The 15,574-nt window shown below is 35.7% G+C and overlaps 1 protein-coding gene across 2 annotated transcripts in view; it reads left to right on the plus strand.

Annotated features, from left to right (window-relative positions):
* TBC1D15 (TBC1 domain family member 15) overlaps positions 1–15,574 on the plus strand; it is a 69,772-nt gene that overhangs the window by 33,085 nt on the left and 21,113 nt on the right. The window contains exons 6-11 of one of the 2 annotated variants that reach the window (XM_067009757.1): positions 6,208–6,310; positions 7,530–7,580; positions 7,887–8,084; positions 9,155–9,283; positions 10,254–10,357; positions 11,311–11,405. In XM_067009757.1, coding sequence (XP_066865858.1) covers positions 6,208–6,310; positions 7,530–7,580; positions 7,887–8,084; positions 9,155–9,283; positions 10,254–10,357; positions 11,311–11,405 — 680 coding nt within the window. The remainder of the gene's footprint in view (positions 1–6,207; positions 6,311–7,529; positions 7,581–7,886; positions 8,085–9,154; positions 9,284–10,253; positions 10,358–11,310; positions 11,406–15,574) is intronic. The other variant, XM_059082407.2, reaches the window with a different exon arrangement.

A 15,574-nucleotide genomic window follows, 5' to 3' on the forward strand; every position in this document is an offset into this window, starting at 1 on the left:
TAAAACATGATGTAATCACAGAAGAGAGTAGTTCAGTATCACGGGTCTGCATAGTGAGGGAAGGGAAGTTACAAGATTTAAAGATGAAGCCAAAGAGCTGAGTAAAGGCCAGAGCATGAAGGATCTTGTAAATCATGTTAGCAGGTTGTTCCAGGCATCTAGATGAGCTTGTAGTAGCATGAACTAAGGGAGTGACAAGAAGGAAGTGTTGGGAGGAATATTTAGTGTTAGGGTTTGTGATTGATTGGATATGTGGAGGAGAAAAGAAGGGAGAAATTGAGATTTTTAGTTTGGGAAGTCGTAGGGATGATTGTTAACTTCATTAATAATGTCCTCACTTTATAATAGAGTAATGTCATGCCTAAATGTAGATTATATAAAACTAGGAGTGATGCAAAAGTTGAAAGATATTGACTCTATGTTTTTTGGCATGAAATTCTCTTCCCTTACCATGTTGACCACCTCTGGCTGGCACTAGGCATGCTGATTAGTACCTGTAATCATAAGAAAGTCAGATCTGGTTGGTAGTATGTGGGTCTTGGATCTTGAAGTGAGAAGCTGTGAATAGGTTACCATCTACGGGGTTAAGTAGATTTCAGGAGGAGCATTTATCATGACTGGGGCATAAGGTTTGGCTGTTGAATAGCAGCTGTTAAAGACTTGGGGGTCTTAGCATCATAGCAAGCTCAGTATCAATCAGTGTTGTGATGTAACTGTTACGAAAGAGCTCATTCATTCTGAGACTGTTGATTAAAGCATAGTATCTAGAATGAAGTGGTAGTCCCTCTCTACTCTTTACTGATAAGATCATATTTTGGAGAACTAGGCTTAGTTTTAAACACTGCATTTTAGATGTGTTAGACTAACTATACTATGTGGAAAAAGATGGCTAGTGTAATGAGAGGGATCAAAATGGTATCATGAAAAACGTGGGGATGTGGCGATTTAACTTGAAGGAGTTGTGGTGCACCATTAAATAAAACCCAGGCTTCTTACTATGGTCAGTGAGGGCCTGCCCTATCTTAGCTCTGTTTATTTCTTAAGCCTCATCTCATGCCATTCTCTTCTATATTCTAGCCACATGGTTTTCTTTCAGTGCCTGAAATGCCCTAAACTCTTTCTTGTCTTGGGGTCCTATATGTATTTCTTTTGTCTAGAATATTCTTCTCCCTTTCTTATCCCTGGTCTCAGTTTAATGTCACTTCCTCAGAAGGGCTTTTCTGGATGCTTAGTCTCCCATTTAATGTAGGTTCCCACTCCCATTCCTTTTTGCTTTCTCATTCTCTTGTTTGCTTCCTTCATGGCCCTTAACAGAATAAAATCATTTTGTCTGTTTACTTCTGTTATGTTTTCCTTTAGAATATAAGCCCATAAAGGCAGGGATTGCATCTACCTTGTTTACACTTTCTCCTAAATTCCTAGCCAGAGTGCCTGGCACGTAGTGTTTGTTCAGTAAATCTTAGTTGAATGAATGAATGGCATGGTACTTATCAGTTCTACAACTAATTTCAAAAGGATTGTTAAAAGAAATAGACTAGATTTGTTTTGTATGACTCCAGAGATAAATTGGAAGGAAATAGCTCAAGGGGTAGAAATTACAAGGAATTAGGTAGAGAGTTTTCTGTCCTGGATGGGTTCAAGGATAGACTCAACAATTACTTAGGTGCTTATAAGAGAATATGTACCTTAAATATGTGTTGATGATGTTTTAATGAAGGTTGTAAGTGAAACTGTGTTTCCTTTTCTGTATTGGTGAGGCTTAGATATGTAGCATCATAATAATTCAGCCCAAATTAATGTTGAAGTCATCCAGTTATCATTTTTGGACAACCACAGGTCTCCCTAATGAGGGCAGACCACTTATGACATAAATGAGAGCAGACTAGAAAGCACCTTTTCTGTTGGCAGGCTGATCCAAGAGGTAAAGAGAGCCTGGAAGGGGTTATGCCATGCATGCACCTTACTCTTTCCTGATCTCAGCAGTCAGATGTGTCCCTGTGAAGATTTTCTTTAATAGGAGTGCATATTTGCACCTGGAAACAAGAAGCCATGGGAATGGTGTTCCCCTCTCTCTACATTTTCATTCAACAAGTATTTTTTTTTTGAGGACCCACTATGTTCTAGACATCATACTAAGCACTGGAAAGGAGCACTTAGTCAAAAAAGATATGGTGTCTGTCTTCATGGAGTTTGTACTATTGCAGAAAAGAAAAAGATCGCTTATACAAATCATAAGTTTTCAGCTGTAATAAGTGCTATGAATCAGGGATATAGCATGGTGAGAGCATATAGTAGGATAATATGTAAGTTTGTGTGTGTGTGTGTGTGTGTGTGTGTGTGTGTGTAGTAACTGAAGCTCTGAGAGAGAATGAGATTAACTAAGAGGATAAAATGGGATAGAATGTGAGCATGTGATTAATTATAGCCCTTAATGACGTGGTCAAAGAGAAGAACCTAGCAGAGGAGTCTGACTTCCTACACTTTTTTTCCTCTCTTCCCACTAGGCTTAATCACATTTATGGTCAACCAAGGATGTAGATGTTTCTGGGGGAGGAGATAGCTTTGTAAAATGAGCTTTAAAAGCTTCATACTTAGTACCAGCCACTTCTCCATTGTGTATTCTCCTGTGACACTGAGGGGCCAGTTTATTCTTTGCCCCCTGAATAGTCTGAAATGTGTAAGAATAGTACATCAAATATTTTATCCTCAAGGCTCCTCTGTACGCTAGGCAGAAAATAAGCACCCCCCCATTCTCTTTCCCATCATAAATTATGCCCAACTGCATTGTGTCATATATGCTGAGTCCAGGTGATAGAATATAGATATTCCAGATAAACAGTCACCAGTATAAAAATAAATCCCATATTTGTATAAACCATCTTCCATTATCAGATTCTTAGGGAGATGTTAAAGGTTCTTGTTTTTTATGTTCATTACTTATGATCTAAATAAATGGAATTCACAATTAAGTCCAAAGAAATGAAAAGTCCCAAACATCCCCCATTTTTTACTTTATTAGGTATCATTTCCTGTCTCTGGAGCAGTTATCCTAAGCAAAATGGTCCTTCCAGAGTCATGTTCCTATGGTCGCAGATTGTTGTGGAGACCAGAAGAAGGGAGACCAGGAAAACCCTGGTGTGTCAGCAGCTTTGCTGGGATCCCAGCCACTCTGTTCCTGGGTCATCCTTCTTGTGTTTTCTGAGTTCAAAACATCAATAGAGGGAGATTCAGACCACATTATCTTTTTTTCTCTGATTAACCTAAATTGAAGAATGTGGCTTGCATCTGTGGCCATGATGTCTTCCTAACACTCCCCGTAACGAATTAAGGGTCTTACCATAGAGACGAACAGAAATTGCAGATTTGCTAGGGATGTGCAGCCTTGAAAGAGCGAGGTAAAGGTTGGGTAACTATGCACAGTTCCTTCTTTCAGTCTCATTAACTGGATGAGTCAGTGCAAAATAGCCCAACTTCTTGAGACTTATTATTTCTCAAATGGTTTTCTTATCTACTGGGACAAACAAATTGTCCTATTCATTGATATTCTTTAGTGTTCTTTGACTTATCACCATTTAGAACATGGTATTCAGTTGGTTAAAAGAATGAGCCACAGATACATTTTTGTTACATTTCTGGAACCAAGTTGGTTGCTAGGATATGAATGAAAGTTATTGGTTAAAATTATTTTATATATTGGGTCATTTTAAAATTAATACATAAATATCCAAGCAGTAAAATATTTCCTTAAAAAGCCAAGTTGGTTGTAACATCTTTTTTTTTTTTTTTTCGTTATGTGGGCCTCTCACTGGCCCATGTGGGATCTTCCTGGACCGGGGCACGAACCCGTGTCCCCTGCATTGGCAGGCGGACTCTCAACCACTGTGCCACTAGGGAAGCCCATGGTTGTAACATCTTATAGCACCAGTCATTTATGAGATTAGGTCCTAGACCCTCATTTATTCCCTTTGTGAGATACATAATAGCCACACACACATACATATATACATACACATACATACGTATATGTATAAATTATATGGATGGGAATAAAGTATATAGTTTTGTTGTAAATATTCTGTACTTTTTATTTTTTATTAACCTTTTTGGCTTTATATCTTTTGCAATGATATTTTTATTTATTTCTTTAGCTTTCCATATTGGTCTTCTCGGTAGCAATATAAAATAGTAACTATTACATCTCAGTGCACAAAAATTCTTCAAAAAATTCTTTATAATTTCTGAATTCTGAAGCTTTTGGGAGAGGCTCACCCCAGAGTACTTCTGAATTTTTAGTAGTTATGTGTCTGTAGTTGTGATATTAGACAACGGTTTTCTTTAAGCCCTTTAGTAGGATCTAATAGAATTGCTGATGTTAACATCATTACAAGTTCTATCTTACTGCTGCAATGAGTTTTTGAAAGCCTTGAATAATGTCATGAGTGATCAACTCCCCAGAATCCATAATATCCCCAGAATATATAAATATAATATTTAATATTCCCAGATTAAATCAGTGTGGTAACCTGGCAGGTAGAAATGTAACAGTATTCTGGAATGCCAGCCCTCCTTTTGGTGAGCTCTGAAGTTGCTTAGCAACATTATTACCTGTCCTCTTACTGATATACTTTAAAAAAATGTTTTGTTGATTTCTTCAGTGTCAACCAAGTGTAATGGGACTTCCCCCAGCCCCCTCATCACAGAGCAGTAGGTATAAAAAAAAGAAATCTTTCCTTTTTAAAAAAGTATCTGTGGTTCTTTGTTGGTTGAGCAGTCATTTCTTCTTCCCATCTCCAGCTTTGTGACCATAGTTTTAGATCTGAAGCCATAATAATTGGCTGGGCACAGATAACTGAAGGTTGCATATGTGTTCCCCTTCAGCATGCATAGCCAGTATTTTGACTTTCATGATCATTTTTTTATTTGTAGTTTAAAGAAAAAATTTGACAGTCTATTTTTAGAAACAAAAAATAATAACCATAGCACCAGCAGCACTGTGTTAGGAAAAAAATATGCTTCTATACTAGTTTTTTTCTTTTTCTGCTGCTATGTTTACAAGTTGACCTATCATTAAGAAATGCCTTGTGAGAACCTATAGGTCTTCATGTTAAGCGTGACCCCCAGAAGATGTTCAGAAAAATGGTGATTAATGAAAATTGAATGTTTAAAAAGTTATTTTTTTCCTACTTCAAATGACTCAACCTTAGCTCTTTTAAGAAGCTAAGGGACTTATTCAGCTACTATTGTCTTTGATGATCGAGTGCTGTTTCTAAGAATAAGATCCTGTTTTGGATTTCATATCCCCCCAGCATTGCTGTTGCATCCTGTTATGTTAGAATTGAGAAGAGATAACTGTTATTAAAGTTCTTATCTCAAACATTTATAATAAACTAGAAGTAGGTAGCAGCAAAATAATGCATTTGATTTTTGTTTTTAAACACAAAAGTTGTGGATTTATTACAGCTGACTTACTAAATTATAAAATTTTTTGAACAGAAAAAAGACTGGATAATTCATTTGATTACTTCAAATTAGATATCTATTTGGAAAGCATTTTGTTTATTCTGTAGTTATTAGGAAGTGTGGAGAAAAACATATCCGGAGCTCAATAAGCAAGAACTAAAAATATACTGTACCTGAACTGTACATTACAACCATGTGTGTTTATAATAATGGTTAGCATAATTAATGATCTTTAACAAATAATTAAGACATTGTATCTTGTATTTTTAACATCTTATATTGCAGTACTACCAAGCTGTGGAGTGAAGTTGGAAACCATTTCAAAATAGGACATTTTCCTGTAGTGTACATATTATATATACTGATGAATCCTAAACTGTTTCAACTTTCTTTATAAGAGAAGATATATTCTTATAATGGAAGATATATTTGTAAGAATTTTCTACTATAATTCTAAACAAAAGTTTGGGTTCATTATAATTTAGTCCTCTTGGCTTTACCTAGAATAAAAATATACTTCATCCCTTTTATATTTGTTAATTTAATATTTATGTTTCATGTAGTCTTGGAACTCACTTAAGATAGTTACTAAGTATTTGCTAATATTGAATTAATGGGAAACAGTTCTAGAACTGGACATTAAGGGGTTTTTTTGTTACGGAAAAATAACTCTGCATTAGTAATTATTTAGGTAGTCATTGATGCGGAGTGCTACTGTTTTCTACAAATCCCTTCTTTTTATTACAGATCTCCGCAAGACAAAAGAACACTTCTAGTGAATTGTCAGAATAAGAGTCTTTCACAGTCTTTTGAAAATCTTCTTGATGAACCAGCATATGGTATAATACAAGTATGTTTCTTTAGTCTATCTTATGTTAATCTGTTTGTCTGACCCCATTATTTTATATGCATCCTACCTCTCACTTTCTCAGAGATTGTACAGAATGAGGCAAGTGTCTGCATGTGTAAACCTTATGGAACTATTCTCTGTAATTTTATAGAAAGAATAATATGTGTCATATTATTTGTAAGACTCAGAAGCTTCCTTGGTTCTTAATTACTCTTACAGCGATTTTCCCCTTTATCATATTTGAAATTGGACATCAGATTTTTATTATCATAGCTTGCACTGATTAGGTGAAAAGTCACTGGGTAAGCCACTTCAAATTAATCAGTGATAAGCTTATGCAAAAATCTGGTTTGAATTTTTATTTTATGTTTAAGTTGGTTCATTTGGGGTCAGTTTAGTCTAATTCCTCTTAAAGTATTTGAGTATATTCTTGCATTTGGCTAAAAATGTGCCCTTAACACAGGCAGAGAAAAAGATAATTTAGTTTTCACTCAGGTTGCTATGTAAACTAATGACATTTTTGTTTACTCATTCATTTATTCACTTACTCGTTCAACAAATGATTGAGTGCTTCTTTGTCCCACATGGTATCTCTTTTTGGTTCTGAAGATAAAGAGGGAACTTTTTAGGAAGGAGGACAAAAGAGCTAAATACTGATTAAAATTAAAAGTGAGGAAACTTTTTCTTATTGTGAAAATAATCATTTTAAAGATAGACCTTGGGCTTCCCTGGTGGCGCAGTGGTTGAGAATCTGCCTGCCAATGCAGGAGACACGGGTTCGTGCCCCAGTCCGGGAAGATCCCACATACCGCGGAGAAACTAAGCCCGTGAGCCATGGCCGCTGGGCCTGCGCGTCCGGAGCCTGTACTCCGCAACGGGAGAGGCCACAACAGTGAGAGGCCCGCATACCGCAAAAAATTTAAAAATTAAAAAAAATAAAGATAGACCTTTAAGAAGTAAATATTTTTTGCTAAATATGAATAAGCAGGCAGTTTGGGATTTAGAAGTAACTCTAGCAGTAGAAAAACTTTTTTACTGTTTTCTAGGACAGCACTGTCCAGAACAAATTACTCTTGTTGGCATGATTTACCAGGTATATGATTAGATTAAAATGTCAGCTAATATTTGAATATTGTGAGCATTTAAACTTAGCTATCAAATATATTGTGTTAGACTAGTGTGGTACTACCCACTTCAAGAAATATTTTTTTCTGTGAAGGCAGGACTGTTAGAGAGAAGAAAGCTGTTGTGGGCCGTCCATCAGTGGAAAGTAAGCACTGCAGATATTTCTGGTGTGTGCAGATTGAATGAAGCCTGCAAATCATGTGTTTATCTGCAATTCAATCAGTAGCATTAGCTTGCTATTTAATGTACTGTTTTCACCAAATGAAAAAATGGGCTTAGAAAATTTAATTTTTTCTCCCCAGAAAAATAAAATTTTAAAATAATCTTAGAATGCTCTGTTTTAGTTCTGATTTCCCCCCCCTTTAAAAACCTTTGCCCTTTTGCCTGTCATGAGGTATTTTTATTCTTTATCTGAATTAATTTTACCAATATTTTTCTTTCTACTGCATAGAAGATTAAAAAGGACCCTTACACAGCCACTATGGTAGGATTTTCCAAAGTCACAAACTACATTTTTGATAGTTTAAGAGGCAGCGATCCTTCTGCACATCAGCGGCCGCCTTCAGAGATGGCAGATTTTCTTAGTGATGCTATTCCAGGGTTAAAGATAAATCAGCAAGAAGAACCAGGATTTGAAGTCATCACAAGAGTGAGTGGAGTTTATATTAATATAGCTCTTGTATTTTAGCAGGAGAAATGCTTTTAAAGTGTACTGAATGTTATAGAAATAGAAACTCAATTTTGGTCATACCTGCCTCTTTCTCACAATCCTTTATAACTTTTGCTCACTAATATATCTAACAACTAATGCTTGTCCTGCCACCAAATTCCTGGTTTCTTCTTCATCAACTACTGCTTGCACTTCTCTGTTCATCAGTGTTGGATCTCTTTTCTTTGATTACCTTTTGATAATAATGAACAGGTTTTTGTTTCATTGAGTGTATAGCAGTGAGTAAATCGTAAGCCTTGCATGTTGCCCCTAGTTCTGTTCCTAATTTTTGTTTTCTCAGACACTCTGCACAGGCAGCTAGTCAGGACACTACTCGTGGGCTTTTATTCTTATGTGAATCTTTTCTTTTTTTAAGTAAGATGGATTTCGGCCTTGAATTATGGCAAATCTTTATATATGCTCAACAAGACTTGAATTTGCTACAATTGTAGGCTGCACATAGTTAGAACATTATAAAATGTCTAAATTGTAGTACTTAATTAAAGGGCTTATCTTGCAAATGGCATTTAAAGATTACCAACATCTGTTAATTGAATGAAAACCTGTAGAAAATGCCAAGTAGAGCTAATAGATCATGAATCAATTCTGAGAGCTACAAATTTTGGATTGGAAGAAAAGCTAATTTTAAATATGATTAATGGAATAATAACACTCTTTTTTAATAATATAGCATACATAGACTTTTAGTGTGAAGGGTCTGTTTTAGAATTTACATGTTGAATGTTCTGTACTTATGTAATTGAAACCCAAAACAACAAATGTTTTTTTGTTTCTGAATTTATAACCCAGTTATTAGGGTGTTTAGTAAGAGGGTAAAATGTATGGAATGCTGTTGCAGTTTATAAACTAAACGTTGGAAACTAAGGGAAAATATTAGAAATGTTAGAACTTATGTCTGAGTAATAGTATTTTCGTTTTAGTTTCTGTATACCTTGATTTCATTTCACTCGTTAAAGGTGTACTCTTTATTGCTTATCTTTTTATTTTAGATCGATTTGGGTGAACGACCTGTTGTTCAGAGGAGAGAGCCAGTATCATTGGAAGAATGGACTAAGAACATTGATTCTGAAGGAAGAATTTTAAATGTAGATAATATGAAGCAGATGATATTTAGAGGGGTAATTACTTTAGTATTTTAAACTGTTGGTATTCAAGTTTTCGTTTTCTTTTGGGAGGTGGGAGAGATGAAGTCCTTTTTGATGAGTGTTGCCTTAAAATCCATGTAGGACAGAGTGAGGTGTTTGTGATGCCCCTGAGGGTTGGGTTGGAGGGATTTACCATTAAGCCTATGGAAGGGTATTCTTTCTTACTTGAAGTTCTGTGGGTTATATGAAGGAGGCATTTGTGTTCCTCAGTGGTAGTTCCCTTATCTAGTAAGGATTGGGTTTAGAAAGACTAATCAGTTCCACTGTCTGCTATACAGTCTACTCTTCATTGTTTACACTTTCTGGCAGCTGCTTACATCTTCGGAATCTAGAAGTCAAAAACAAGGTAGTTTTTACTGAATTGAGTTATTTTTATGTACAGGCATACCTCGGAGGTATTGTGGGTTCGGTTACAGACTCCTGCAGTAAAGTGAATATTGCAAATAAGCGAGTCGCTCACATTTTTTGATTTCCCAGTGCATATGAAAATTATGTTTGCACTATACTGTATTAAGTCGATTAAGTGCAATAGCGTCATGTCTAAGAAAACAGCATATGTATTTTAATTAAACAAGTACAAAGCAAACAAAAAATAATAACAATAACATCAAAGATCACTGATCACAGGTCACCATATCAAATACGACAGTAAAGAAAAAGTTTGAAATATTGCGAGAATTACCAAACTGTGACGTGGAGACATGAAGTGAGCAAACACTGTTATAGAAATGGCACTGGTTTGGCACAGGGTTGTCACAAACCTTCAATTTAATAAAACATGCAATACCTGAGAAGTGCAGTAAAGCAGAGTGCAATAAAAAGACGTATGCCCATATAAAACTCTCTCTTAAATAGTAGTTTTTCTGTTTATATGCAAGTTTTGTGAACTTAAAGTATTGCATTCATTTTTTACAAATGTGTTTAATATGCATGTTTTCTTCAGGGACTTAGTCATGTATTGAGAAAACAAGCATGGAAATTTCTTCTGGGTTATTTTCCTTGGGACAGTACCAAAGAAGAAAGAACTCAATTACAAAAACAAAAAATGTAAGTAATGGTCTTTTGTGTGCTCATTAAAGAAATCCATGTAATTCACCCATATAAAGTGGAATAGACTAGGGTAGGGGAACATATTTTTGTTTTCAATATAGTGAGCACTGTAGTTAATTTCAAACCAAAAACACTTACTAGAGGGACTTCATTGCAGTTACATTGGTAAATATGTAGAATGATGGTAAAAAAATTCTAGTCCCCTTGTATAAACATTTTAAGCATACTAAGATACAGGTTTTTAAATATATCTCATTTTTCTTGATTCATTTTTACAATTTAATATGAAGTTATAAGAATGGCTCATAAGTGTATTTGCTATTTAGGTTAATTACCTTTAAATTATTTTCCTGGTGCTCTTATAACATAAACTGGCCTTTTTTTCTTTTGGAAATGTGTTTCTATTTTTAAGTAATTATCAGACTTGAAAAGAAACACAGACCAACTTCCCAGGTATACTTATTCCCAGTTTGTCAGTCTAACCTTTTATTTAAAGCTCACTTTCAGTCATTATGTGTATATTCAATCTCAGACAGTCCTTTCTCTTTTCAACATGTTTGCGAGTCCTTCTAAGACATTTTCACATCAACAAGTTTCTGTAGTAAACTGGTTGGAAAATGGTACTCTTATGTCACATTAAAAAAAAAAACTCATAGGTTTGTATTTGTAATTATTCGGAAACTTTAGTGGCTAAAGTATTTAATGACTGAATAATTTTAGGTCTGATATTAACGACTGAAGTAAATGTTTCCTTAAAATCATACCTAAATTATTCTAGTAGTTTATGACATGTATAAGGTTATTTTATTTTTCCTTTGATCATAACTTTAAACATTTCACTATCATATTTATAAGTTTACATTTCACTAGCACCATAAATGCTTTGATACATTAAATTTGTTTTTTAGGTGTTCAAATAACCTTTTTTGGTATAAAATTGTTTTCTATAGTGATGAATACTTCAGGATGAAACTACAGTGGAAATCTGTCAGCGAGGAGCAGGAGAAGAGAAATTCGAGGTTAAGAGATTATAGAAGTCTTATTGGTAATTTTTTCTTAATTTTGAGAACGCATGAGAGGGTTGCATGGAAATGTTGATAAGATTTAAGAAATGCAGGTGTATACTACGGAGTTAGGGCCTAAATGAAAAATCAGAGGCTCGTGGCAAAGATTCTTACCACAAAAATACCTAGAACCTCCTAGGGCAGCCTTCAGAATGTGATTTGGGCACTCTTTCTAGCTGCAAAGCCTCTATCTGGCTCTCTAGCCTTCCAAGAAAGCTGACATTGTTGTGAACTTGGGCCAGATATTAAAGGTTATAAAACTTTCTCTCAGAGAGGAGGGAGGAGATCAAGACGGCGGAGTAGAGGATGCAGAACTCACCTTCCCCCGCAGACACATCAAAAATCATCTACATGTGGAACAATTCTCACTGAAAACTAACTGGAGACTGGCAAAAAGACTCCTGTACAGTAAGAAGGATAACACACGATATTGAGTGGGAAAGAAAGAGAAGTGATGAAGTTGGGACCTGTGTCCCTGGGAGGGGACTCAGAGGAAAAGAGAGATTACATGGGTGGAGAGTCTCCTTGGGGAATGAATGGTCTGAGCCACATATTGGGCACCCCAGTCCTGGGGTCCAGCAGAGGGAAGACAAGCCCTCTTGGCTGGTTGGAGGGCTGTGAGACTAACAGGAGGGCTGTGGGAAGCCTGGACTCTGCTCTTGAGGAATGTGCACATGCTTTCTTGCTCCTGAGGCAGGGTGGAGGGGGTGGATTGAAGACTGTACAAGTGGCTGGTTGGTTTCCTGTGACCGCCCCAATGCACACCCTGGCTTGAGCTAAGCAAACACCTCAGCCCTGCTTGGGAGATCGGCTGTGAGACACAGAAGCAGCTCAGACCTGAAGCAGCATATGAGCAGGGTGGGGGCAGCCATTACTGGCACTCACACATGCGGAACATCAGAAGCAGTGTGAATGTCTGACCCTTGCTGGACCACCGTAGCCCATGCCCCTACACACTCGGAATGCCTACACCAGTGCTTCTGGTTCCAGCACTGTCCCTGGTGGAGGAGATACATGGGGGTGCACACTCAGAGGGAAGGAAACGAGCTTGGACCTGGCCCTGGCCCTGAAAGGGAGGTGACAGCCACCAAGCAGAGGGGAAGCCCCTCTGGGAGAAGATATTTGTAAATGATGGGATTGATAAGTGGTTAATATCCAAAATATATAAACAGCTCAAAAACACCAGGCAACCAATTAAAAAATGGGCAGAAGACCTGAGTAGACATTTTTCCAAAGAAGACATACAGATGGCCAACAGGCACATGAAAAGATGCTCAACATTGCTAACCATTAGAGAAATGCAATCAAAGCCACAGTGTGATACTACCTCATACCTGACAGAAAGGCTATCATCAAAAAGACCACAAATAACAAATGTTGGTGACGATGTGGAGAAAAGGGAACCCTTGTACACTGTTGGTGGGAATGTAAATTGGTGCAGCCACTATGGAAAACAGTATGGAGGTCCCTCAAAAAACTGAAAATAAAACTACCGTATGATCCAGCAATTCCACTTCTGGTTGTATATCTGAAGAAAATGAAAACACTAATTTGAAAAGATACATGCACCCCAGTGTCCATAGCAGCATTATTTACAATTGCCAAGATATGGAAGCAACCTAAGTGTCCATCAACAACAAATGAATTGGTAAAGATGTGTTATGTGTGCGTGCGCACGCACACACACACACACACACACACACACACACACACAGCGGAATATTACTCAGCCATAAAAAAGAATGAAATTCTCCTATTTGCAACAAAGTGAATGGACCTAGAGAGTATTATGCTTGGTGAAATAAGTCAGATGGAGAAAGATGAATACTCTGTTATCAATTATATATGGAATATTAAAAAATACAATGAACAAATGGCTAATAGATATAGAAAACAAACTAGTGGTTATCAGTGGGGAGAGGGAAGAGAGGTGGGCCAAGATAGGGGTAGGGAACTAAGAGACACAAACTACCATGTATAAAAGAGATAAGCAACAAGGATATATTGTACAGCACAGAGAAATACAGCTGTTATTTTGTAGTAACTTTAAATGGAGTGTAATATATAAAAATTTAACACTATGTTATGTTATATACCTGAAACTATTGTGATACTGTAAATCAACTATACTTCAGTTAAGAAAAAAAGAAACCAGAATGGAAAGTGCATTGAAATGTGTGTTTAATATTCTTGGTCGTTCCTCTTCCAATAGGAATATGGGTTCAGTCAGTGTATATATTGATATATTTCATTTTGAGTTCCAAAACATGAATTAAAAAAGAAGTGTTTAACTTTACTTGTTAATTTTCATTAAGAAATTATTGTATTCCTCATTATAGAAACATCTTGTGTTTATTATAGAAAAATTAAAAACTATAGATGAACAAAAAGAAGAAAATAAAAATTTTGTTTCTGTCATTCAAAGATAACAACTATGGTTGAGAGGCTTTGGTTTATATCCCTCCAAACCTTCTCTTAATATGCATATATTTTATTTTTAATTAAATAAATGACTCCAGATAGTAAATTTTTTATCAGTATTTAAGAAGTGAGTAACTATTTATCTGGGAATATCTACTCTCTAAAAAAGAGATACTTGATAGAATTTTACTTTAAAAGAATTAGACTTATCTCTAAATAGTTACTGGGTTGTCTGGCTCTTATGATACATAAGGCCAGGTTGTCATAAGTTACTGAAGGTATGCGTAATCACTGCTGTATATGTCTACCTGATAACTTCCATTAAACAGATAAGAAAATTGAAGCATTGAAAGCATAAGTGACTTGTCCAAGTCACATGATTAATAAGGGCAGTACCCAGTATTGATGCTGTTAAGTATTTTACATAGCCTCCATATAATTTTAGGATAGTTTTTGATAAATAAGTGGAACTTATTTGTAAAATTCTTATACTGTATTTGGTTTTGTGTATCTATAGCTTTATAAGTAAAGGTAGAGGGATATTTTTATCACCACGGTCATCACCACCATCCTATGGAAGAAAAAATTCTGTAAATCATTGTTAGAAATCCTAACATAACTGAGTGATTTGGCAGCTTTTGTGTAGACATAAAGACAAATTTCAATTTTCAGTCAAAAAATAACTTTTTTTCCTGAAAAATAAATTAGACCAGAATAAATTATGTCCTTCCTCTGGTTAAGACAAAGGGTTGGGGATCTTGAGGCATGGGGTTATCTGAAGTTTCCAACTGAAACCTCCTGTTATTTTCTGTTTCAGTAGGGAAAATGATAATGGACTGTTTCTTCCTGCTTGGAAGTATTGGGACTTAAAGAGATCTTAGAGATAAACTAATCCAGTGTTTTAAGCCTTTTCTTTCCACATTCCATACCCTCTTCCCTTTTTGTCAAGCAACATCAGTGATGGCTCTGATCTTCTCAATCTTTCTTGTGTCCTATTTTCACTGTTTCCATGAGATTGGAAGAAAAGTTTAGATGTTTTATATGCCCATTACATAATTTGAATTGAGACAAAATTTAGTCCAGTTTTCTCACTTTTAGCAGATAATAAACTTGAAGCTCAGAAAAAGTTAGTAAATTGTCTTAAGTCATCTATCTAGTTAGTTCCATAGCGTAGACTCCTTCATAATCAGGATTGAATTATTAAGTGGCCTTTCAACTGTACTGTGCTTTCTACTAATAGAAGTATATATACATTCATTTTAAAACATTTTTTTCCTGTAATATTTTTTCCCAAAAGTATTCTTCAGGAAAAATTACCAAAAGCTTTTTGTTGCTGTTCTTTTTTTGTTTATTTTGGTATAAATTCTCTGTATTGAAAAAAAGATACACAGATAAGCTGTAGGCCTTGTGGATCATGCCAAGAAGTTGACTGTTAAGTATGAAGAGGAACTATTGGAATATTTTAAGTAAGATCATTATATTTTAAAGTCATTTTTTCTGCTCTGTGGAAATTGGATTGAATCAAGGTAAGAGTAGGAACTGGGAGACCAATTAGTAGGAATGACTCCAAAGCAAGAGATGGTGGTGGTGGAGATGTAGAGAAGTAGATGGATTCAAGTTATATTTTGGTAATAAAATTGATAAGACTTTCTGATGTATTAAATGTGGGTTATGAAGGGGAAAGAGAAATCAGGGATGGGACTGCATTTCTTGGCTTGAGAAATTGGTC

The sequence above is a fragment of the Kogia breviceps genome, chromosome 12, assembly GCF_026419965.1.
Source record: "Kogia breviceps isolate mKogBre1 chromosome 12, mKogBre1 haplotype 1, whole genome shotgun sequence".
Classification (NCBI taxonomy): domain Eukaryota; kingdom Metazoa; phylum Chordata; class Mammalia; order Artiodactyla; family Physeteridae; genus Kogia; species Kogia breviceps.